Here is a 26,049-nt window from a genome sequence, read left to right on the forward strand (position 1 = left end):
TCAAACGTGTAAAACACTACATTTCAGAGGCAAATACATCATATTGAGCTGAAATATTTATTACTTAAACGTATCAATTAGCTGTGACGTTTAAATACTGTAACAGTAAAATCATTCAATATAATGATATAAGATTTTCTATGAAAAGTGGCCATTCTGCCCATCAAATACTTAAGCAAAACTTAAAGTAAGTGCTGCTGATAATAGTGTTGTACTTGTAGTAAAATTTCAATGCAGAAATTCTTTTTTGTTGTGGTAACTTTTACTCAATTGAAAGATGTGAGTACTTCTTCCATGACTAATTTTAGCAGTTTGACATTAAAGTTTAAGAGCACACTGAGAATTTAACAATTAGAGATTTATATCATGACTCAAATGATTTTACGTGGGTGTCTGCCCACTGTCTGTTGGAAAAGATGTGAAATATAAATAAAATGTTCACCTTTCACTCAAATATTCCACTTCAACGTTTTCACCTCTTCCACTGAAAAGCCGCAGACATGGTTATTCTAAAATATTCTGTTAGAGCAGCTTTTACATACAAAGACGACAGATATCTCAGGATTACAGTCAAATCTGAAACCCCCTTTTGGATTGAACTATGTCTCCATCATACAGAGGCAAAATCAAACACTTTCCTTAATCTCCCCCCATTTTACATTATTTTTTTTAATGAACTGTAACATCTAAACTCATTATTCAGAGCTAAAATAGCATAAAAGAATCAGGACAATTATTTCCCCTTTTCCCTCTTAGTTTTTATTTAATTTCATCATGTTAATTTATTATTTCTGCTTCTTCCAATCAAGTCAGCAGCTACAGAATGACATAGATCATATAGCGCCCCCCTGTGGTGGTTTACAGGTGTGTAATCCATCCTACTGTGCTGCTGAGGGGTGTGTCTGCTCCACCCAAATGTGGTCCAGAGATAGTTTGTAGGAGTGAACCAGAACCTGAGCAAAGCAGCGCCATATTGTTTCAGTCAGTATATCTTGACAAGTACATATTTACATTGACAGATGACTTCATAATGTCCTCCAGAGAGTGTTGTCTAGCACAAAAACACCCTGCAGCTTACTCAGTGTCCGCTGATCCTCACATGAATTAAGTCCTTAACTCACATCAACGTGTACACATGATTAGGCCCAAGACCATGACGACAGTAAATGCATCATCACAAATAATTATCACATTTAATTAAAATTAATTGGTCGATGGATTAGTTTGAACAGCAGTTGCTGGACCAGAATTCGTCTGAACAAAGAGGAGTCAGAAATGCATAGAGAGAACAACAGTGAGAGAGTGAGACACTGTTACATACGGTCTGGTCCATGTCAGTCGTTAGGGTTTGTCATGGCAAATAAACAGAAACTCTATGTGAAAGTGAGGTAAGAACCCTGGTCTCTTATCCTCTTAACATCAACCAGGCTAAAAAGGACTCCCTCGTGGTCCAGAGATACAGTATGTGGGCTCACCACGGCATGTGATACCATCCACACAGACAGCAAGAGAAGAAAGGGCCATGAAAGACACCTTAGCTTCTCTTTGACTTCATCAAACTGAGGCTGGTGATGTGTCAAGATGTGTTCCCTCCAAGGTTTCAGTCACAGGGCACAACATGCCCGACGACTGTCAGAGCTCATCCTTTTCCATCTGCTGGAAGGCCTCCAAGTCTTCCCGCCAATCAGCCAGCAGCTCATCCACTGATTGGCTGCTTGAGTCTGTGTCACCCTCAGGCTCCTCTCTCTTCTCAGAGTCTCTATGCTCTTTGAGCTGGGCCATATCTGGAGGACCGGCTTCCTCTTCCGGTGGTCGGGCTTCTCCTGCAGCACCAGTGTCTTCACTCACACGACTGACTTCCTCCTCCAGTGATGGAGTAACGTCCTCAGGAGCCACCTCATCCAGCTCCAATGTACTCATTTGCGATTGGCCAACAGGTTCAAACGAGGTGGGAGTTGTTGCCTCAGTTGTGCAGCCTTCATCCGTTTCTTGCACATCCACACCTGAAAAGAGAGCAGGGGTGTGTGACCAAACAGATTTATACAAAAAAGATGTGCAGGACACACACACACACACACACACACACACACACACACACACACACACACACACACACAGCCCTTTTCCTCCTCCTCCTCCTCTCTCAGTAATCTATACAACATGCCCCCGGTAGCCATTCTCAGTCAAAAATAGAGCAGTTTTCATGGAGAGGCTGTCAACTCTAACAGCATGATGCTGATGGTGAGTCATGGTTCCCGCAGGATAAAGCCTTTCTCACATAGCTGCACAGCCAAACTGAGAATCAACTGAGAAAAGAAATCTGGCAAAAAGTTAGACTGCGACTTTTGCACAGATCTTGTTAGGTATCATTATGTATCAGCTCTGTTACACTGTCTAAAAATGCAGCAGGTTTACTTTTAGATTGTAAATGTGTTTAGGAATGAGTCTGTGCTTTTTATTTTACACTGCCACAAGAACAAAACAGGAAGTGGCTTCAAGACATTTAAGTACAGGTAGGCACAGCTTATCTGGTGGCTTTGGGGCTACAAAGACCAGCCATAAATCACAGGATTTGTGGTCAAGTGTCTGTTTTCTTAGATGCTCAAATTCCTGACAGCAACTGGTGGGGATAATAGTTAATTAAAGGGATAATAGTCTCTGTTTCGATTTCTTAGAATTAGTTGACAGCTTGTCGCCATTTGACAGCAAGCACCAAATAAAACAACAAATAAAAGCAGATGTAGATATCAGCTGACCAAATACAAATTATGAGTTTAACATGTCGAGTCGTAGCCTGCCACACTGGCCGGTGTTGCCATGTTTAACTGTTAGTTTGCTAGGGTGACAAGGAGCTATCATGTCTTAAGCTCTGACAGGGAGAATAACAAATGACAATACTGTGACAGCACTAAGCTTCCTGTCAAGCACAACAGAAACCTGTGGTTAGAGGGCCGAGCGAGGGGAAGGGATGGGGAGATGAAAGCATGACTGAAAGGAGGGAAAGACAGCAAAAAAGGCAAGGAAAATAATGAAAAATGTGGATAACAGACAAAGAAAGAAGGAGAAGAATACTTACTACCCTCAATCAGGCTGCCAGGAAGAGGTTTACCTTTGAATATGGCTGCTGTTCGTCCAAAGGAGAGAGAGTTATGATAACAGAAACCAAGAGAGAGAGGAGAGGAAAGGCACTGTTACAATCCACCACAGGGAATAGAGGGATTTTGCAAATGAGGAAAAAGAGGAAAAGAATGAGGATGCAATATTGATAAGGGTGTAGACCTCCACCCTCCACCCTCCACCAGCTGCCGGGTGGCTTCAGAATGAGTCACGATCTCTGAGACTTCAAATGATGCCTGAATCCCTACACCTCATCTTTATTTTATAAAGCTGAGCACATAATGACACTCGCTCAGTGGAGAGAGAGGAGTACACTGATGTGGTCAATCTCATCGAGAGAGGTGAGTGGAACAAAGAAAAGTTCGAACAATTAGGGCAGTACACAAGTTCAGTAATATCACACCTCTGTCTCTGGCTTTGTCGCTCAGCAGCACCTCCACCTCCCTGTACTCCTTCAGCGCCTCCAGCAGGATGTTGCCCTCCTTGTGGAAGAGGAAGAGGAGAGGCAAGGTGATGTCATCCGTGCTGCGGCCGTCCCCTGCCATCTGAAACAGGGGAGCCGTGTCACTGCTGCTGCCCTCATTGTCGTCTGCACAGACACAAGTAAGAGACGGAAGGGGCGAAACAATTAGACAATTAATCGACTGATAAAAAAATAAGTGACGACAATTTTGTTGAGAGATTTATCACTGAAGTTCTGTTAACAAGAAACGTGTCCAATAATTGCTGGTTCCAACTTTTCCAGTCAAAGAATGAAAAGAAAAGTTATAATCATTAAACCTAATTCTGTTCTGCTTTATTAATCAGACATCATTTCAATTTGCAGGACCCTATTCAACTGTCTTCAAGATAATCTATTTATCTAGTCATCAAAGAGTCATCATCTGTCTCATATCGTTAGCTGCTGGCACTCACCAATGACTATGCCTCCAATGGCGCCAGCCTTCTGGATGTGTCTGGCCTTCTCTGCAAACATACACTGTCCCCTCTGAAGCAGGGCGATGTGGCCCTGGACATACTCAGCATTAGTGATCTCAGTGCAGCCACTGTAGGGTTCAGCCACAGTCACAAAGCCTCGTACCTGCACACAGGAGGACAGAGGCAGGATTATTGCAGTGAATGAAGGAACGTGTTTTCAGCATTATGTCTCATCCCAACATCTTCGGTTTGAGTTAGGAAAAATGTCCAAGGACTGGAAGTGCTCTCTTAAAAACACCAGGGAAAAGTGAGTGGCACAAAAAAACAAACAAACAGAAGGACTGTTAAGGTGAGCTATAAAACCCACTCACCCCTGTGGAACTTTTTGATAGATCTGTGCCAAACTGTGCGGGGCCAGCGGTCAGCACAACCCTGCCAAAGAACGGATGCGAGACAATCTGAATGGCTCTGGGAGGCAGCTGCTCTTTCTGCTGCTGGCTGGACAGTTCCATCATCTCCTGCATGAAACGCACGCCATCCTCGGCTGCCACCGCACTCACCGCCTGGGTGTGGGTGTGCCGGGGTGGGAGAGGAGGAGGAGGAAAGAGAGGGACAGAGAGACTTGCTCTTACATTTAAACTGTATAGATGCCCAAACTGTTGTTTTTGTTTTACAGACATCATGTATTTGCATAATGCAGTACATAAACACAGTTGGCTGCTGCTTTCTGACAAATAACTGTTTTCACATTTTAAAAGGCAGTTCCTTCTTCACTAATTCTAGAGATATCATTCTATGTTGCAGTACTTTGCCCATTTCAGGATGACATGAGCTGGAAAAGAAAGTGTTGCATTACTAGTTATCCTGTAACTCGCACCCTTAGCACTTAGAAAAAAAAAACATCGAGGAGGAGCATAGTACTGTGAAACTGAATTATTTCAGGCCCCAATTGTGTGTTTTTTATGTTTACCCTTGTTGTTAAAGTCTTTACCTGCGTTGCGTGCTGGACCAGCTGCACCCTGCCATCTTTCAGGTGGATGAGACTGACTCCCATCTTCCTTAGCAGCTCCAGATGTTCGGGGTTGTTTGCCATGAAGTCCTGAGCTCTGAGTGGAGGACGTCCCATACCCGGCTCCCTAAGAGGACAGACAGGAGCAAGAGCAAGTACGGTAGTTAAAAGCACTGGGAAGATATTAAGTAGTTATGGAAAAAGAGATACAGATAAGTACAGACACATGACTTGGTCACACCTGTAGGTAAACATACCTGTAAGGCGCAGGACGAGGGCAGCTCTTGTCCACAGCACTGCGGATTGGTTCTCTCAGGTTACGAGGGAAGGCAGGATCAGGAAAGAGGAGGCGGGTGTTAGGGCAGGTCCAATCAAAGTTCGAATCGTCCAGCTCCTCCTCTGACTGAAGTATTATGGAGTATATTACAGATTCTGTTAGGAACTGGAATGTCTAAACACTTTCATTGACTTGCCAGATTTTAATTATAACGGTATTACACTGATTACCGTTCTGTTTGAGGGGATAGATGAAGAGTGAGGGGCTGTGGAGAGGGACAGGGGCAGCAGGTGTGCCTCGGTGGTGAAGACGTAGTCTTCCACATCGAACGGTAAGTCCTCGGCATCAGCAAACAGCAGGAACAGGTATTTGAACATTTCAGCAAGGAAGAACGAGTCCATTCTGACAGGACACAAGAGGTGTAAGAGATGGAGCACAAACCAAGTGGATACTTAAAGCTATTGCAATGTAGAGCCTGACTTAGCAGGGTGATATTTATTGACTTTATCAGCTTACTATAGATACTTTACATCAAACGGCATAAATATTCAGACACATAAATTAATGCTACATTAATGTCTTGACAGGCAGCAGGTTTATGTGCTTAATCCATTTCTCATGTGATTACAGCATCATACAAATTGTTCTAATGGGATTGTTTTCTTTGCATATCAAAAACACAGTGAAATGCAAAGTTTACTGCTACTGTACAAGATTTCCTTCTTTTTAAATGTCACCTTTACAAATACAGTTAATAAACATTTTCTGTTTTAGTACAAAGCTTGGTCACAGTTCTGTAAATAACCAAACCTGAGGGATCCCTGCATTCTTATAGGCTTATTTAATGAACAAATATCAGTTGATGCCAATGATTTCAAATGATATTTAATATATACCACTAATTAACATTTCCTTCCTCTCGCTTGCTGTAACTCATACTATGGAATGTAAATTTGATTGTGCATTATGTAAAACATAAAACAAGTGGTGTCTACAGTGGCAGTTTAGTAGTCTGTCATCCTACAAATCATTGTAGAAATATATTCTCACCTGTCCTCATGGCTCCCAGTGCGCACGTCCTTCATTGCAGCGAAGCCGCAAGGGACCCGAGCAAAGCGGTTGAGGTTGTCCAGGATGGTGCGACCTGCCTCCAGGTAATAAGGGTCTCCTGTGGCCTGGAGGGGGATGAGAGGACAGTAGTGTGATCACGAAAGAGGACAGGAGGTCAACTATGAAGAAGGCTCCAGAAAAATCTAGTCAGACACAAAGATGTAACTTTCACATTTACTCTCCAAAGACAAACAATCTGAATGTTTGATCCTATTCTGTTCCTTCAAAAACCAAAATACCAAAGGCAAAACATGATAATCACAAACACTAATTAGTGGTGTGTATGCTGGAGGCTGCTTACTATCTGCGGAAATGGAGACAGTGTTTCTGAAGTATTGTAAATGAGCCCTGGTGTACCTTGAAATTTCAGTCAAATGCCAGAAACTTGAGAAATAAACGCAGGTTACCAACATTTAACAAAACCTGGCGCAAGATTATAGACATTTATCTCTGCACTATGGCAGTGAAAAGAAAGCATCTGCATTATGTCGCGCTTCCTTGATAAATTACCTTGTAAAGGAAATAGGTGCTTTCTGCAAACTCAGGTCTCAGGGGATGCTGGGCCCAGTGTACCCTGAAATCAGTAGTGAAGGCCTGGGGACAGAATGAGAAGGACAAAGGGGTCAACACACTCAGGCATTGTAATTCGAAGCGACAGACAGAGATAAAATACAGCTGTGCCATGTGAAATGCAAGCTTGTTCTCTTCCAAACAGTCGTCATACAAGCCACATGAGTTTCTTTGCCTAACAGCATGTCACTTTTTGTGGGGAAGTTAAAGCCTAAGATGTGGTATCTCAAGTTGGATGTAAAGAGAGAGAGATTACCTCTGGAAGGAAGTTGTGTTTCTTTGTAACTTGATACAACATCTCATGAGTCTCAATGGCAGGACGGATATCCCCCTTCAGCACCTGAGATAGTACATGAATAGCATGTCCAACGTTACTGAAATGGCACAAGCCAATGAAGAAAGAGTAAGAGCTTCAATTCACATGACCCAATCTGACCTGCAGTCCTGGGAAGAAGGCTAGCAGGGAGTCCATCCAGGTTCGAGCAGGAAGCAGAGGCTTGTGGATGTGGACATCCAACAGCAGCGGAGGCTGGCTAATGTATTTCATTATAGATGCATAGTGCTAAACGGGACACAGACAGTGTCAATACAGTCTGGTGTATTGTGATATACACACATAGATCAACATATGATGACTTTTAACCGGTTAAATATATGTATTTATCTGAGTGAATCTTTTTTTTTAAGCATTATTTTAATGCTAACATCTGTACAGAAGATCTGAACAGAATTCTGAAATGCAACAAACATAAAAATATGAAAATGAAAATGATGCTGCTGATGTCGGAGATGCTAATGTGATCTTATGCTATCATGCAGACAGAAAGGTTTCAAATTACACTGTACAAATAAGTGTATGTGTGTGTGTGTCAGTGTGTGTGTGTGTGTGTGTGTGTCCTCACAATATTGAACCGCTGCAGAAACAGGTCATCTCCCAAGAGGATGTAGGCCTTTAGCAGATATTCATAGTATGAGTCAATCCCTGCTCCGACTCCACTGTCTGGACACACACAATCATACAACACTTGTTAAGATAAGAGAAATTTGATGATAAACTAATGTTTGTTTTTACCCATCAACCCTCTGCCCAAACCCTCTCTCACCCAGGCAGAACCATTACTCCATTATATCTAATTTTCACTTTATGATGTCCTCATCTTTCATCTTTCACTCTCTCTTTCAGTCATGTCATCCTGCCTGATGTCCTCTCTCCCCCCTCTCTCACCTCTGCGGACCCATTCTCCAGAGTGAATGTTGATGGTGGTTCCGACCAGATTGCTGTTTCTCTGTCTCTTCTCCCACAGAAAGTCCATGGCTCGCCGGGCGTGGGCCTGCTCGTGTGAGGAAAGGTGCATCATCAAAAAGTAAAGAAATCACTCTGCAGCAGTTTTGTCCACCATAAGTGAGATTACTGTGATTGATTCTGTGCCTGATCAGCAGTCTACTGCTGCAAGGAAGTGAACCAGTTCCAGGTTTTAAAATTATAGCGCAGGGAAAAAATATCAAGCTTTTATACAAATGCAAGAACAGTCTGAAATACTCTATTGTATCACTGCAGTTAAAGAGTCCTCGCGCTTCATTGTGTGATTTAAATAAATCTGAAAGAAGACTTTTTGGTGTTGTTGTGTTACACATAAAGGAGGCGATGAACAAGGAAAAACCAGTTTGCCTTCCACAACTGTCTACATCAATTTTGTATTTCATGAACTGGGCTTTTTCACAGAAGACATTTTGGCATGTCACAGAATTTATTTAGTTACAAGATAATATATCCTAAGACAGCTATTTCCTTATGAACATCAGGATGTAAAAACTACCAAAAAAAATGAGGATGTCAAGAAATGACAAGTAGCAGTTTTAAGGTCTGCACGCACTTGTTTTCACGGTTATAAAAAAAGGCATAAGTAAGATATTGTATCTTCTGATGAGACGTGAATAAGCCCGTTTACCCAATTACACTCAATATAAGCAGTTTAAAGAAGAGAATATTAAAACAAGGGGAAAAGAACACTGAATAAGATCTCACTGAATACTGATTGATATCATATTTCACAACATGTGTCGTCAAATCACAGGGTGGTTTCATAAAACCAACTCTGTGAAACCTCAAAGATGGATAAAATGACAAAGTGTGACCTGAATTGCACACAAGCAGAGAAAGACGAGCTGCTTGTTGGGTGTGGCTGTTGGAATTGCTGGTGGCTTTCTTACTATTTAACAGCTGTGTGGCAGGTAAATATGTCAAATGTCAGCGCAGGAAACCTCCCAGTAGATCAGTAAACACAAAAGGGAAATTTAGAGATGATCAATTAATGTTAATGTAAGCATCTGCAGATCTCAATCTCTGATGACAAGTCAGTACCTCAAACACAGGATCTCCGGTGAAGCGACTTAAGGCAGCAAACTCCAGGATGATGGTTCCTGCGCATGCAGTACAGGTGTCTGTTTCTGTGCCTGTTCGAGTCTCGGGACCCCAGACACCATGTTTCAAGTTCACCTGTGAAGAAAAAATAACACAATCTGTATTTAGAGTCATATTTGAGTTGTAACAGACTGAATGAAAACTAGTCAGACATGAAAAATGGCTGTGTTTACAAGCTGCGAGCAGAGCAGCGAAGCAAAAAACAATCTGTCGAATTGCACCCATGGAGGTGTGTGAGAAATGATACAGCACAGATTTCGACTGACTCTAGCTGATGGAGTTGACTCTTATACTCTACAGCTACAACTCAGTAGGTTCACTTTTCACATTTCAGGCAGAGGAGCAAACACTGTTGACACAATCACCTGCTTTAACTAATATTATACATCAAATTTATTCTCAATATAGAATGAAGGTATTTCTGTATGTGCTTGTCTCACCCTGGGATAAGGCAGGCCACTGCTGGTGTTGAAGGCTGGAAGCAGTCGGAGGCCCAGGTCTTTGGCCATATGGAGGAGCTCATCCTGGTACCACTGCATGTGCTGACCTCCCTCCTTCAGCATCACAGCCATGGAGTGCCCTCCCAGCAGACCACTAAACACACACACGTACGCACAGGTATGCACGTGCAAACACACATTAGGAATAAAGTACAGCAGAATCCAGTGATCTCTTACCACCAAAGTTTTTTTGGACAGCTTATCTCTTGCAGCCTGTCAAATGGCACACCGAGTGTAAAATGTGGTACAGTATATTAACGGTTTATTCTTAGCCACTGGTGTGTGTTGATAGTATACATAAAATCTCACCCAAGGACTCGAATGTTGGTTTCAAAGACAGAAACGACAATGTCGTTGTCCAGCCTCACATCTGACAAAACTCTCCTCACTGCAGCCTCAAACTCTGTCGTCTTGTTCAAAAGCTGGCAATGAGAAACAATGTGTGACTATGAAAATCATCTTGATTAATTACAGATCATTTCATAGTTCAACATCGAACTGAAAAACCTGAAATATTTAACTGAAGGCTGTATTGACGTTTAATTAGCAAAACAGATATTTTTCTCCAAATATTTTAAGGACTCGAACAGTGCGTGTTCTTGTACAGTGTGCATAATACATTACTTCAGTTTCATCCTTTTAACTTAAATTCAGGCTCAAAATAAGAACCCTAAAAATGACTGTCAGACAACTGAACATGAAAAACACACAACACTCACCACCAAAGTATCCAGAGTGTCTATGAGTGTCAGGGAGAACCTATCAGAGAGAGAGACAAAAATTGTAGCAAGGGGACTGACTGTCGCTACACACTAATTGTATTAAAATTACTCAACATAATGCTGTTTATTCAGCATAAATAAGTACAATCTGCCTCCAACAAGTGTTAGACCTGCTGTGGTGATACGAGTGGACAATGCGCCTGTGGAGACACATCCTGATTACTCAGTCGATATGTTAGATTTCACTGTACAAAGGCAGCGTGATACTCACTTTCCCAGAGCGTCGTCTATGTCACCACGGCTTGGTTCAAGCCCACGTACTCTTCCTCTGCATGTTAGCGGCATCAGCTCGTCTGCTGGGTATGCGTGGTCCTGAAAAGACATGACCAAACACATTTAACACAATACTTTTACCTTCTGCAGCTAGGTTAATTAGGCCTCAGTCATCTCAAAATGTGCTCGATAACATGAAAGAAGATACAAAAAGCCAGTTGGGACCAACATATAACACATGCACCAAAAAGCAAAATGTGCAGTTATGGTTCTATAATCAGCTGCTGGGAAGAGAAAAATATCACAACAGATATTTTGCAGCCCTTTTTATTGCAGGGCTGCAAAAAAAAAAAAAACTAGATATGGAAATTTCTGAGAAGGAATCCAGTGAAAATACATAACTTACCATATAATTCTGATATGCATGGTCAAACATCTCAACCACTTGGTTCCTTCAGGAAGGAAAAGACACACACAAGTCAGAACAGATAATGTCTGTTTATCAGAGAAAATACTTTTGCTGCTATGTCTTTTTCTCATCTTACCTTAACCTGTGCTTCTCCTCCCGCAACATGGCCTGTCCATGGCTGCACAATATTCCAAACAGCGCCGATAAGAACAGTACAGCTGGCATTGTGGTAGCTTGACAAGATCGCAGCAATATACGTACAACTACAGTTTGGCCCTCAGACATTTACTGAGAAAGTACCGAGTCATTCCCTCTAATCAAACACCTCAAATAAACAAAAACCTAAGAATCACAAACCCCCACCATCTGTTAATATTGTATCACTGAGATCATATTTTGGGTACCGAAAGCATCATGAAATCATCCTAGTTTGATGCTCTGTCCACTTGAAATCCATATGTTTATCAGCAAACATCAAAAACAAGACAACGAGTCTCTGTGTACAGGAAGCACTTCAGTATGTGCACCTACAGCCAAAACTGCAATTCAGCAGTTCGTAGGAATGTTGATATTTCAAGTGTCCGGATATCTGGAAGTAACTGACATGTATGAGATGTATCAGGCATTGGTTGTAGTGCAAAGTCGCTCCAAGCCCTGTGAACAGGTTAGTGTATCACACCTGTTTACTTTTCCAAGCTGTCACCCGGAGCTACTATCCACACTGTGACACGCCGACGTGCAAAAGACCGACGTGACATGTAACTCCGCACGCAAATCCAAATGAATCTAGCGGTGTAAAAATGAAAACTACAAAATGTTTTTTATTTCTAGATGTAATCGTCACACAACAGCGATGACTTCAAGCCTTTTCAGTTATCAAGACACATCGTTATATTTAAGACTTACTGTAAACCTAAGCAACCACCGCCGAGTAAACAGTCCTCACTTATTTGTATATTTAATCCCACTCCTCAAATCGTTTACTTACTACACACGAAACCAATTGAACCCGACGTGAAACCATATGTCCTGAGAAGTCTCTGGTCATGCCAGCAACTGTTATCACTCTGGTATGTCAATTGTAAACTGTGAAGATAGAAGTGACTTATTTCCTCGTCTTGACAGTTCTCTTTCGTTAGCCAGTCAGACAAGTAGCCGAGTACTTGTCGTGGTTAATTAGCCAGTTAGCCAGCGGTGCTAACTAGCTAGCCGAGATGGTGACAACGGACAGACCGAGAATACAAGACAAATCGACAAAAACCGCGGCCATTATTGAGCGGCAGCCCTGACTGAGCTGCCCTTCCTTTCTTCCCGGTTCCAAAGTGGACAATTTCACCGTTTGCTGATGTTTTGCCAAGAAAGCCTGTCTTCTAAACCGGATGCCGTAGCGATGAAAACGTCAACAACATCCGCTTCCTGGAAAAGGAGGATTGTTATTCCCTGAGTTTAGCTTTTTAGGCCATATTTTCTCCACGGCTGACAAACGCATCACCTCCTCGTCCCACGTTGGGCTTTGCAAACATTCAGTTAATCAGATAATATCAGTTGTTCAACGGTTTTTTAAGAGATTACACGAGAAGGTGAAGACCTGATGATACCTGACAGTCTAAATTACGGAACCAAAAATCGGTTCACTATCGCCCCGCCTATTCCCATTTGTGGTGCCTTTGGGTGCTGATCATAAAAATCCGCACATATTAACTCCCAACTCTTCTCATTCACCCAAGTGCAGTTTTAATGACAAAATTTAATATTTAATAATAACAAATTCAAGCGTATAATGCTTTTCAACAATAATAATGCAACGTTAAAGCCATTGTTTTCATTTAAGTGGACTCCAACAATTCTTAGATGCAACACTTTAACATTAGCAGCTTGTCTGTCATAGTTTATATGCCCTGCGCCACAATAATGCAAAATTCTCCTATTTAGGTATCATAATAGATGCACGGATGCATCATGTAGAGTTACAGGCCGCTTCAGTTTTCCCAGGCTACCATTTTATTTGTAAGGGTCTTGGGAATTGCAATATACCGGCAAGACTGAATAGAGCGTTCATTATTTTCAGTTTAAAGAATAACTACATATAATCCCCTAAATGCGTCTGTTTACAGTATATGTATTCTATAGTCTAAACACACGACGGGATGGATATTTCTTTGTTCGTCATTGTGTGAAGTTGATGTTTATGTGGATTTGCTTTCGCGTTTTTTTCATTCATTAACTACATTTCCCAGGAAGCTTTGCAGTGTCACTTGACGCTCTGGAGGCTTCACATGACAGACCTAACAGCAAATCTCGGACCAATTCGTGGAGAAGTTATAACCAAGCTACTTCCCCTAAAATAAAATTTATCTCAGCAAAATACGAAAGGAAAGACACTTTTACAGGTAGGTTAGAGATGAAAAGCTGATTAATAATTTTCTGCAGTGTATTTGAATTCGATGTAACCTAAATTAAGTATTGATTTTTGACATAATACACTTATCTTATAGATCCGTGATGCCATGTGTATGAAAGTTTGGCTTTTAACAGGATACTGTAATGTCAAAAGTTAGTTTTCTTTGTTTGCTTGTTTCATTTTTCTTTCTTTCTTTCTTTCTTTAAATTCTTTCTTTCTTTCTATCTTCACTGTTTGTATGTCACATAGTTAGGCTATGTCAGTCATGGCTGCTCCTGAGGGAAAGCTGACGGGACTGGTTGCGGCCACATTTACTCCTTTAACCCCCCAGGGGTAAGTAGCATTTAGAAACCACTTTACTTTGTTCGTCTGTTTGTCTTGAATGGCGAGTGTGGTGTGTGAGTGTACACGTTCAGTCGCCCTATAAAAAGATAAAAGTGAGGAGTGAGAGTGAACTGTGGCCATCACACACTCCTGTGCATCTGAAGCACTACTATAGCATTCTTAGAGCTCTTTTTGCCCAATGTGTTGGCCAATATTTTTCACATTTTCCCAAAACAGTGAAATCAAGCTATCAGAGATTGGACCATATATTAACTACTTGACAGAGAAGCAAGGTGTAAATAACATATTTGGTAAGTTTGCATGTGGATTCTTCCTTTGGTGTTTGTTCTTGTCTTCTTGAATTTTCCTCGGGATCAATAAAGTATCTATCTATCTGTTACATTTGAATCAAACCTGATATACCGCATTTTAACTTGCTGGTTTGTAAACATGCATTAGTTAATGTGTTGCACGTCTGTTAACTACATTAACCCTCCTTGCTCGGTAAGATTACCATAAAATGCTGTTAGGTTTGTTTAGTAATACATGCACTGGAATACCAGAACATAGTCACTTAGTTGTTAGTTCTGGATAATAATAGAACCAGTAATTATTTTGTATAATAATTCTAATGTATTTTAGCCACATAATCCTTATTAAATGTAATCTGTTAATCCTCAGCCCTGTACAGCTATTAATAAAAACATTGCTTCACATAATGACTCACATAAAGTTTTCAACATCAGCTTTTTGCTCGGGCTCCTACATTAAAAGTCTCCAGTTCAGTTAAGTTCAGTTTGTTTAAAAAAAAAAAAAAAATCAATTCAATGCACTAAGGAAGGGGAAGCACTGGCCCATAGAAAGAGCTTGGAAGAGCTTGTCTTCCTAAAGGTGCTGTTTATGTGATGTCTACTATATTTTCCTGTTAGTATAAAACATTTAAGTATGTTTTACATGTGTAACTCACATCCCACTCATACAAAGCTGTTGAGGCTGTGTAACACTTCTGCTGGTCAGGGGTCATTTAAATTCAATCTATTCATACCACATTCAGTTTATAAAAAGATATTGCTTCATACTGTACCAGTTTTCCTTTATATGATTGTCCTGGCAAAGGAAAAAAAACTCGTTTGACACCTTGACCTGCTACACTTTTGATTTGTACTTGTACTTGATGTCACCATCACCAGTGAACACACTTTTATCTGACCTTTCTGGGAAAATAGGAGCATATTGTTTTGTCTCAAGGTTTGGTTTAATATCAGTCTGTTCCAGATTAACATCTGCCCTTGCTTCGGGTAAAGATATAAAGTCTGGCCTTTTCTCTACATTTATCAAGGCTAGTCAGTGTTCCCTGTGCGTCAGAAGAGATTGCTGTTTCATAAGTTGGTGCTAAGCTTCTCGTTATGTTAATGCTCCACTTCCCATACACGTTTCTGGGAGACCTTGCCCAGCAGAGGATGTCTGTCCTGATGTTGGTGCCTCATCATGTTTTTATGTCCTTTCTCGTCTCGCTGTCATTGTCTGAATTACTGCTCATTACCCACGAAATTGTTTTTGTCTTGTCACATCTTGCACTCTCAGCCATTGTGCTGGTAGTTTTCCCTCTATGAATGGGTCCCATCCTTTCTTTCATTTCTTTGCCAAAAAATGAGGTTTTGCTCCCGTTGGCTGAGGGTCAGGTGGTGCCCGCTAAGTCTGGCTATGTAGTTTAAATAATCATTTTATGACTTAACACCATGTCTTTTGAATTTTGTTTGACATTCTGTACTCCGATGCATCGTTTTGTTTTGTAAGTGTTAGCTTTTTCTCTTTACTCTCTATAAAATATAAAACAAGACTTTATTTGCTTTACAGTGAATGGCACCACTGGAGAAAGCATGTCTCTCAGCGTCGAAGAGAGGAAGTCACTTGCAGAGGAGTGGTGCCAGAAAGCCAAGGGCAAGTAAGTCATCGCTCAGCCTCTGTCTGAGCATTTCTCCATGCACAGAGGGAGGAGAAAGAAAGTTGTGAAATTTCTTTTGTGTGAGTGTTTCTGCTCGTCTCTGCAGAATGGATCACGTGATTGTGCACGTTGGCTGCATGAGCCTTAAAGATTCCCAAGAGCTGGTGAGTGGCTGCCTTGATGTCATCCACAGTGATGTGAGCGTTAATCAAAACACATGACTCGCAAAAGAACCACAGTGTTAACGGGATACGCTGCAGTGAATCCAGTTTTATTTCATGAAGGGTTTCATTTGGCAGTTTTAAATAAGTCTATGCAATGTTATTATGGAAACTTATTTCTCCAGACCATCCTGCTGATTGTACAGATCTTCGTCAATATAGTCTTCACAGCATATATGAGTCTGGACAGACTGATGTAAACAGTAATTCCAGTTAAAGTCATTTTGATGCCTGGAGTTATGATAAAGTGTTGTAATTTGTTTTTATGATGGCTGCAGTTTCACTCAGCCTGCATCAGTCAAAACTGGGTTTGTCTGCGCCTGGCAGAGTTGCTGGGCTGGTGTGTTTGTCATATATGTCAGTGGCTCTGTGTGATTTTGGTACCACTCTGGTGTTCAGTTACTCCTAAAGCATGTTTTTATTCCCAACAGAGAAAGACCCGTCGTAAGAAATACAGTGTGGCAGACCTTAGACAAAAGAAATGTTAATATTTTAGCCTTCTTAAGTCAAAGTTATGAGAATTTCTTAATTCTAACCATCATTCATTCAATTATCTATTGATTTCATCAAAAATGTTTAAGGAAAATATATTACAGGCAACAAGCAAGTCGATGAAAACACTGTGAACAACAGTGCAAAGTTTCTTGTAACTTCACAGTTATTGTATGAACGATTACGGTGGTCTGACTTTCACCTGTTTCAGAAACATACTGGCCACATATTAGAACAGTGAAGATACACACATGGACAATATAATCTTGTTGCCTGTACGTTCCAGGTCTTGGCTTTCCATTTGTATTTGAGAGACCTAATGAAAAAGATGTCTGCTGATCATTTTGATCATCGTCGTAGTTTTTGTCGTTCTTCCTCACAATGTTCACTTTCCCTCCAGGCTTGCCATGCAGCACATATCAAGGCTGATGGGATAGCAGTCATTGCTCCCTCCTTCTTCAAGCCCAACACTGAAGGTATGCGGTGGTTTTAGTGGGACGCTTACACATTTTATCCACATGTCAGTATTTTACGTAGCTATACAGTAGAACTTTGCATAATGTCCATTTTCCATATTTTTCTCCTCCTGTTTCAGCGTTGAGGAAGTTCCTCCAGGAAGTGGCCAAATTTGCACCGAATATACCCTTCTATTATTATCATATTCCAGCTGTCACTGGTGTTAATGGTCAGTGCCTGCCAATGATTGATTTTGCATTTTGCAGTCACACACCATTCAGATAGTGTATAGGATGTCAGATCGTCTTTACTGACTGTATCCTGAATGTGAGATGGCCTTTTTGTCTTTTTGTCAGTGCCAGTGAGAGATCTGTTGGAAGATATTGAGCAGCTCATTCCCTCCTTCAGCGGCGTGAAGTTCAGTGGGACTGACCTGTTGGACTTTGGCCAGTATGTCAGTCACAGTCACCCTCACTGGTCGGTCCTGTACGGCGTGGATGAGGTCAGATTTGTCCCCCCTCTCACTCTGCTTTGCCCCATCTGTTATGTCACTGCTCTTGAATTTCCCTCAGCTTGAATTTCCCCCGGGATCAATCAAGTATCTATCTATCTATCCAGAGCCTGAAAAAAAAACTTTCTTTCATTTTGTTGTCAGCAACTGCTTGCAGCTTTGGCTTTGGGAGCTGAAGGAGCAGTTGGCAGGTCAGTGTGTAAATGCTGCATCATGCCTTGGCTCTTTACTTAACGCTCATTTACAAAATTGTAAATCATTATTCATTTCTCTGCCCACAGCACATATAACTATATGGGATGTCACGTCAGCAAACTCATTTCAGCATTTGACGAAGGCGATCTTGTCCAAGCCAGGACAATTCAGGTATCGTCCACCTCCCTGTTGTTGTCTTGTTGTCCCCAACTTCTCTTTGATATTTTAAATTTGCTCTCTGACACCTTTGTCTAATGTCCACGAGCAGTTCAAGATGCAAGAACTCCTCAGTTACGCCATTAAACTTGGTGAGTGACGTTTGTATTGTGATGTCTTTCTACCAAATCATATTCAGTGTAAGATAAACATATGCTCTAGCACTACAGCAGCCTTTCTCTTCCACTGAAACTGCTTTTTTTTTGCTATTTACAGGCTTTGATCTGGGAGTGAACAAGCAACTGATGAATGAGTTGTCAGGCTTGCGTCTGGGGCCCCCTCGACTTCCCCTCATGACTTGTCCTCCTTCTCTCATCCTGTCCCTCGCACAGAAGTATCACAGCCTTTTTCCTGAATGCTGATATTCTCACACTGGGTTGTTGAACCTTGAAAATCCCTCCACAACCTAATTAGAGTGCACATCTAATTCCTAATTCCTGTTATTAATGCCTCAGATGTACAGTGTCTATGAAGGTTCAAGTTACTGTAAGGGTATCATGTTATACTACCAAACCAGCTGTTCTGAATCCGATGTTTACACTTTGTATCAAACCTTACCGTTAAACAACACAGAAACAAACCACATTTACATTTCTTTAGCTAAAATGCTTCATTTGCATTGAGGCCTGTGCAAATAGTTCCAGGTGCACAGTAAGAGGAAGGATCAAGTAAACCTGCAAAATCAATCCTAAATACTCTTTGAATTACAGAGCATTTTTAAATTTTTACCTTTGAAATGTCCGGGAACTTACAACTATATTTGACTGTGGAGAAAAACATGCAAGTAACAAAAGGGAACACAAGGATGCATTCTCTTGGTTGAATGTACTGTAATATTTTCATGGACATTCTCAGTAGACATCTTGTTCATGACTCAGTCCTTCCTTTTGTTGGGGAAAAACTGCTGCTACTCCCGTTACTATGTTATGTTTTAATCTTTATCATTTCGTAAAATGTCAAAGTAACTAACATCCAATGTCTGGGGAAATGTTTCTGCTGCATTTACGGTCCTGGGGACTGTCACAAATCAGCAGTATTATCTTACTGTCCTGAACTTTGGAAGACCTTTTTCTTCTTTGAAAATCACAGATAAAGAAAAACCCAATCTGGAGATAACTCCATCAGAGGGACCATTGATATGAACACCGTTGCAAGTGTCAGACACTCCGAAAAAATTCTTTAGCAGGGAGCATAAAACACTCAGAAAGGAGTTTCAGCCCATGTTTTAAAATAGAATGTTAAGCTGTTATTAAATGTATGCTGTCTGAATGGCATATAAAAGGGAAATGTAATATGCAATTAAGAATTTTTTATTTGCATTTTTATAACACAATCATTACTATTTTTATTTTTACTAACAATCAGTCAGTTTGTTCAAATCTGTTTGGATATCATAAGGCCAGTATATTTTTTTTATCCTGCTCTCTTAGCTCTGTGTTACTTACTTTTTCTGAAAAAGCTATGATAGTTACCATTTGTCCTGTTACACACACTGCAATGTCCTGTATTTGTTTGCTTATTCATTTTAGTCAGAAATAAAGCTGTGTATCTGTTGTAGATTTGTTTTTCTAGGCTTCATATGTTAGTTGCTAAAGAGTTTGAGGTACTTTCCAGAAACCCTCTGAGTAAATCATTTTAAGTCATAACTGTGCTTCTCAGGCCTTATGAGTTTGCAGATTACCATCAAATTCTGCTTAATATGGGCGGACATCATTAGTGCAGTCAACCAGCCAGTACTTAACCAGTATTAAACTAACTAAACCTGGATTAAACTGTGGCTTGTGTGAATTTTTTTTACATCCAACATCAGCCCCCAATTTAATATTGAAGTTAAAACCCTTCAATTTGAATTAAATCCTCTCCAAACTTGAATGTCACCTCTGTTGAAGTGACCACTGACCAGGTTCAGTGTCCAAACTGGCCTGAAATGGGCTACAGTGATACCATGAGGTCAAGTAATAGTTACACTAATGTTTATTGTGATTTTGCCACTACCCTCTGCTACATTTAGCCAAGTAAGCAGTGTTCACCAAAGCAGTTAGCCTGTGCTATTGGAGGCATTTATACGAATGCAATCAGATAACATTTGTCCATAAGATGGTATCAAGCACATGTTTTGCATGTAAATACATCAGTTGTTTACAATGAGAGTCGTCTGGTTGGTTGAGTATCACTTTCTTAATTGTGACTGAACCCGATCTCCCTGTTGTGCTTGTGTGAACCTCCATATGTTACCAGAAGGAGCCTGAGGTGCAATGACAGAGGAAGTGTGACTTAAAATGGCACTTTGATAATACATTTAAGGACTCTGGACACAGAAAAAAGACGCAGTTTCTGCTGTCTTGTTACTTATATCTTATTGCAAAGCACTTTTAACACAGTTATTCTGTGCTGTTAGCAATTTAGCCTTCTTGTTTCACTCCAAAGGCCAACCTCTGTTTCACATTGTTATAGGATTCTTGTAGATATACATCTGCCATTTTCCTTCTGTCATTTACCTCCTGCTCAGCTGCCCTTTGACACCCATCTTCCTCACCTTAGATCTTATCCCTAACAGAGGAAGGATTTCATCACAGAGGTGTTATTTTAAAGATTTAACTGGATCATAAGGCGTTTCTTGGCCATGATGTGGAATCTGTAAAAGGATAATCAATCTAATCAGTCATGCATTACACCTCAAACATCAGAATAAGTGAAGATTATATTGTATGTGGATAAACAGACAACCAATCTAAGAAAAAGCTGTCTTTCTGTTTATTAACCAGTGATGAAGGGAATACACACGTCAGGTCTTTCATCTCTCAGGCAGGCAGCAGACTTGCTGTGTGGCAGACGCCAGGGGTCACTTGGTGTGGGTCTGACATGTCAGGCCTACAGACTGTGACAGTGACTCCTCGTGGGCATGCTGCCTGACTGACAAACCACAAGATTAGGCAGTCGTGAAAGGTTATTTCTGGTTATTTCTCTCAATACTCTGACCACAATTCTGGTTGCAAAATATCAGCCTCCAGTTTATTCTACTTCACAAACTCAGTAGCATATAGTTTTAAAAAGTGAGAATGTGTTCGGATAAGAGTTGGCATGTTCACTCTTCACACAGTTTCCAACCACAGCCACACAAAAGACTGTGAATATGAAATAATAAACTCTATATCCACAGACAACCCCCACCTACTCCTATCCCACCTGTAATTCAAATCATGCTTTTATCTTCTTGCTAAATTCTTTTCAATTCCATTGTGAGATTTATTTCATTCATCTACTTGTTAGATTCATTCTGGAGAAAGAATTTCACTATAAGTTGTACTGTGTGTGATTCTATATGTGGCATTAAACTTGATTTGATTTGAACTTTCCTCTTGTTTTCAAGAATTGACAAAATGCTTCTTTGACTGTAATATTTCCCATTTGTCGTAATTTTGTAACATATTTTGCAGCATATTTCTATTTATGGTTTATTGAAAACTATTTATTGGACAAACAATTTAACCATAATTAACTCAAATTGCTGGAACAAGCAGGTCACGAAAGGTCACTTTTTCATATTATGGAGAATACGGTACTTGCCTTCCTGAGGTTTTCCATCAAAGTGAACAATGCTGCCCCCTGTTGCATACCTTTCACACCTACACCCACTAGATAAATGAGTAATTTTCATAGACATACTTTTGTATCCATGACTCATTTTGATCTTTGGTAGCTCCACGGTGAACAAGGCAAACACGTAATAACAGGCAATAATAACAAGAGCAATATCATTCTGTGTAAGTAGAAAAGGTGTTTTGGAAAGACGTTGGGTTTTACATTCACAATGCAACCACGTGAGTCAATGTGAGAAACTCATACTAATAACTGTTAACATTGGAATCAGTAGTCAATCAAAACCAATCTTAACTCAAGCTCCTTTATTAGCTTTTGCTGGGGCTTGCATCTCGATATACATTATACATAATTCCGCACGATGTATAATGAGTATAGTCATAATATACGAATACGAATAAAATAAAGTACGTAAAGTCAATACTGTAAACCCACACACAATAAATTAATTTTACACGTCAAAGTGATGCGGAACAGTATTTGTGGTAACTCGCTTCCGTATACCGACAGAGCGGAATTATTTAACTGTTACACCAAAGCGCTAGCGTTTCCGGCCAGCTCAGCGCACCAGCCCTGTGCGGTGTTGTCAGTTTACAGCCTGTCAAACACTGGTATCAGTTACCTGTAACATTTTGTGGGCTGCGAAACACCCGAACATTGCGGAAAGATGGTGCTGCTGACGATGATCGCTCGCCTGGCTGACGGTCTGCCGTTAGCCGCTTCAATGCAGGAGGACGAGCAGGTTAAAAAGATAGCTATTTTGCCTCTGTGGTCGTTAGCTGTCTGTTTGCTGTTATCATTATAGGCTTCTGCTGTAAACGCTTCTAAGTTGTACAAATGCCATAGTGACACGTTAGCTAACTTTGAGTACTGCTGTAGACCAGTTTACCTGTACACAGAGCCAGCCTTTTATTTACACAAGGTAGCTGACTCATTCCTGAGAGTTTTTAAAGAACAGGCTTCTTTTGTTTGTACCCTGACGTTATTCAGTTACAGTTCATTTGAGCAATGCACAATTTCGACACTTTCGACAGTTTTTTGTAACTTAGTGTTCGACTGCAGCTTCTTACTGAACCTACAGTCCAGTTTAAGTCCTCAATAACCTGGTCAATATGCAGAACTGCCAGACCTGTCCACATATTGTTCCAAAAACAAAGGGAGTGCTTTTTTTAATATTCATTTCACATTAAAGCCCGACCAATATATTTTTCAGTTTTCAGTTTATCATATAGGTATGTGGGTTGGCCGGTAACTAATGAGAAACTGTACAGAGGCGGCAGAAGATAGTCCACTGTCCACCAGATGGCACTGACTTGTTTATTTAATTGTTAAATGTTCTGGTCTGAAAATATTTTGCTTGCATTTTCAATTGCCTAAATTAGGGAATACCTATCAAAATGTCTGTTTATGCTATGTGTTTATATTTTACAAAATGAAAACATGTATACAAATCTCTGGATTTGTCATTTTTATTTAGGCAATGATGTTGTTTATCATTTGCTTTACTGGGCTTTCAAGTGTGTAAACAACTTCCTCAGAGCCACAGAGAGAGAATACTGGATAAAATGCTGAGTGTATTAGATCATTTTTATCTATTATTAAAATCCTGTTAGCAGTTTTGAATCTAAGACTTAATCGTATATTTTACATCCCAGTGACATCAAAAATATTTGGGTTTCCCTTTTGGCTTTAGCAGTGTTCTCTTGAGTTGACTACATGACCTGGGACACAAACATAAACTTAACAAGTGAAAATGTTAAAAATGGATGACACTCTAACATGCTGAGTTGCTTTATTATTTTTGAGTATACCAGGATTCTAACATCTCTCCCTCACTCTCTTGTTTGCTTTCAAAAAGGGAAGTGAAAAGGTTTGTCGTGTCTCTGCTCTGTGCTTCAACATCATACATGTTTCTGTGGTGCTGCTACTGTGTTGCTGTAAAGAATCATTTGCTACGGCCAACAACACCCAAAAAATTAATACCATCCACCAGTCAAATGCTGACCATTAACAATTCTCCACAAACAGTTGAAATGGTTCTTTTTAAAAGCATTGCCTTCAGGCTCAGAGTTAGCATCATACTGCTGAGTCTGTCTGTGGCATTTTATGCAAACTGTTAATTTTCAGCACACTTCAAAGGGCAAGAAATGAACACCATCAAGGTAGAGAAGTGAGAAATCTGGACTGTAGGTGGTTGCTATTTTTGTCTCTTAGCAAACACTCGAGCAAATTTTTGTCAGCTATGTTCGTGAAATTTGCTTGTGAAGTCTACCTGAAAATGTGGCATACAAAAGTCATTTTCTTGCCCTAATTAGACACCACATTATCTGTTTGAGATGTGAGTGAGTTGTGTGCTCAATGGTGTTGTTTTTATTTTTTATCTGTTTAGTTGGGTCGGGACCTTCAGCAGTATCAGAGTCAAGCTAAGCAGCTCTTCAGGAAACTCAATGAGCAGAGTCCCTCACGCTGCACTTTAGAGGCTGGCTCCATGGCATTTCAGTGAGTATGAAAAAGAACTTGAGTTTTCTAACATTAAATGCACAGTGGCAGAGTTCACTAAGATAAATCTGGAATCCAGTTATTTTCAGAATGGTTTGCTGTCAGTTTCGAAATTATTATGCAGTAGTGAAGCTCTGATTTGACCAAACCACTTGAATGACACATTCGGCATGACTCTAACCTGCACCCATGTTTGAACTGCCCTCACCAACTTCATGTTTCAACATTTTTGTCTTCTCCTTGCAGCTATTTAATAGAGAAAGGTGTATGCTACCTTGTGCTGTGTGAAGGTAGCTTTCCTAAGAAGCTGGCCTTTGCTTACCTAGAGGACCTGCAGGCAGAGTTTCACGAGCAGCACGGAAAGAGAGTCCCCACAGTTTCCCGGCCCTACTCCTTCATTGAATTTGGTGAGAAGAAAATAGAGCCAGGAACAAACCGATTTAGTCAAGTCAACTTTATTGTCAAATATGTTATATATACACGACATACAGCACAGATGAAATTTCAATTCTCTCGGACCCACGGTGCAAATAGTCAGATAATATGTAATAAAATAGAAATAGAAATAAACGCTCTCAGGTAAAAAAATTAAAAAACAATATCAATAGGTAGTAGCAAATATGAAAAGACATACTGATTCGTGTTAATCATGTCACTGTTCTGGTCACACCACTGATGTTGATGTTGATGTTTTTTTGTTTTGACGTTAATGACTGTAACTAAGGTCTTGTTTTATTTTCAGTGATGTTTTTTTTTTTCTCCCACAATTAAAAATCTGTATGCTAAATTATGAGGCACTCTTTTGGATAACTAAGGTAGCAATAGAAATGGTACGAAAAACTAAATTGGCCTGACTTAGTGAAGGGAATTGATAGCAGTAACATTTCTTTTTATAATGGCATTGAGGTAGATCAGCTGTGTATGTCCTGTACCTATCACCATGTACCATAATACCAACTTGGTAGGCCTAACAGATATAACAGTCTACCAGAAATGTGGCATGAAGAGATGACGGTCATCAGCACAATTTACTTCCCATTAACTGATTTTGTTATTTGTGCTGCTCCCTCACCAGACACCTACATCCAAAAAACCAAGAAGTCATACATTGACAGCCGAGCGAGAAGAAATCTGGGCAGCATCAACACAGAACTCCAGGACGTACAGAGGATCATGGTGGCTAACATAGAGGAGGTACTGCAGAGAGGAGAGGCTCTCTCTGGTAAGTCCACATTATAACAGCTCTCCTCAGGTCAAACTGATTGCAGTGTGTCTTTCTGAATTAGAAAATACTGGATACTCCTCAGATTCACTGACTTTGTTCTTTTCTGTCTGTCTCTCTCCTCCTTTCCCCACTCTCCTCCTTTATTTGAACTCCTGTTTCTCTTCCTCTGGTTTCCCCTCCCTGCAGCACTAGACTCCAAGGCCAGCAACTTGTCCAGCTTGTCAAAGAAGTACAGGAGTGATGCCAAGTATCTGAATACCCGCTCCACCTATGCCAAGCTGGCAGCCGGCGGTGTCTTTTTCATCATGCTCATTGTCTATGTACGCTTCTGGTGGCTCTGAGAAGAAAACAAGAGAAGAGGAAGGAGGTGTTAAAGTGGAAAATGAGCTGAACAGTCTGCAGACACTAAGAAAAGCTGTCACCCTCGACTAAAAACAGGATCCCTGCTCTTAATAAGACTTTGCAGACATACCACCGCCCATTTTGTTCTCGCCTGTCCATGGATGTGTGATCTGAATATAAATGATGTCATAATACCTAGTTTTATTATTAACAATCATAAAAGCGCTAGTTGTTGCCCTGGAGGTTATGGGGCAATGAGTGAATTTGTGTGAGTGTGTGTGTGTGTGTGTGTGTG

At 40.6% G+C, this 26,049-nt stretch overlaps 3 protein-coding genes across 4 annotated transcripts; 2 read left to right on the forward strand and 1 right to left on the reverse strand.

Moving 5' to 3' along the window:
• Positions 1–149: 149 nt before the first annotated feature.
• On the reverse strand, positions 150–12,954 carry edem3 (ER degradation enhancer, mannosidase alpha-like 3). Its single transcript, XM_046390538.1, has 21 exons — positions 11,464–12,954; positions 11,325–11,370; positions 10,917–11,017; positions 10,643–10,682; positions 10,233–10,345; positions 9,864–10,017; positions 9,364–9,498; positions 8,227–8,332; positions 7,904–8,001; positions 7,438–7,563; positions 7,258–7,341; positions 6,942–7,025; positions 6,372–6,496; positions 5,552–5,723; positions 5,302–5,447; positions 5,027–5,171; positions 4,407–4,598; positions 4,033–4,198; positions 3,521–3,706; positions 3,077–3,124; positions 150–2,003 (listed from the first exon to the last, which is right to left on the reverse strand). Exons 1-21 carry the CDS (start codon positions 11,610–11,612, stop codon positions 1,633–1,635), a joined length of 2,787 nt encoding a protein of 928 aa, XP_046246494.1. The 5' UTR covers positions 11,613–12,954; the 3' UTR covers positions 150–1,632.
• A 610-nt stretch (positions 12,955–13,564) lies between these two features.
• On the forward strand, positions 13,565–19,645 carry npl (N-acetylneuraminate pyruvate lyase (dihydrodipicolinate synthase)). 2 transcript variants are annotated; one of them, XM_046392560.1, is made up of 12 exons: positions 13,566–13,717; positions 13,978–14,061; positions 14,290–14,363; positions 15,910–15,997; positions 16,104–16,161; positions 17,111–17,186; positions 17,306–17,395; positions 17,523–17,668; positions 17,822–17,868; positions 17,959–18,043; positions 18,141–18,180; positions 18,305–19,645. In XM_046392560.1, the coding sequence occupies exons 2-12, from the start codon at positions 13,985–13,987 to the stop codon at positions 18,448–18,450; spliced, it is 927 nt and encodes a 308-aa protein (XP_046248516.1). In that variant the 5' UTR covers positions 13,566–13,717; positions 13,978–13,984; the 3' UTR covers positions 18,451–19,645. The 2 variants fall into 2 exon arrangements, with proteins under 2 accessions (XP_046248517.1, XP_046248516.1); XM_046392561.1 differs by lacking the exon at positions 14,290–14,363 and having other exon boundaries at positions 13,565–13,717.
• A 2,572-nt stretch (positions 19,646–22,217) lies between these two features.
• sec22bb (SEC22 homolog B, vesicle trafficking protein b) lies at positions 22,218–26,049 on the forward strand. Its single transcript, XM_046392432.1, has 5 exons — positions 22,218–22,430; positions 24,078–24,187; positions 24,434–24,594; positions 25,263–25,409; positions 25,599–26,049. The coding sequence occupies exons 1-5, from the start codon at positions 22,356–22,358 to the stop codon at positions 25,751–25,753; spliced, it is 648 nt and encodes a 215-aa protein (XP_046248388.1). The 5' UTR covers positions 22,218–22,355; the 3' UTR covers positions 25,754–26,049.

This window comes from Scatophagus argus, chromosome 6 (genome assembly GCF_020382885.2).
Source record: "Scatophagus argus isolate fScaArg1 chromosome 6, fScaArg1.pri, whole genome shotgun sequence".
Lineage (NCBI taxonomy): Eukaryota > Metazoa > Chordata > Actinopteri > Scatophagidae > Scatophagus > Scatophagus argus.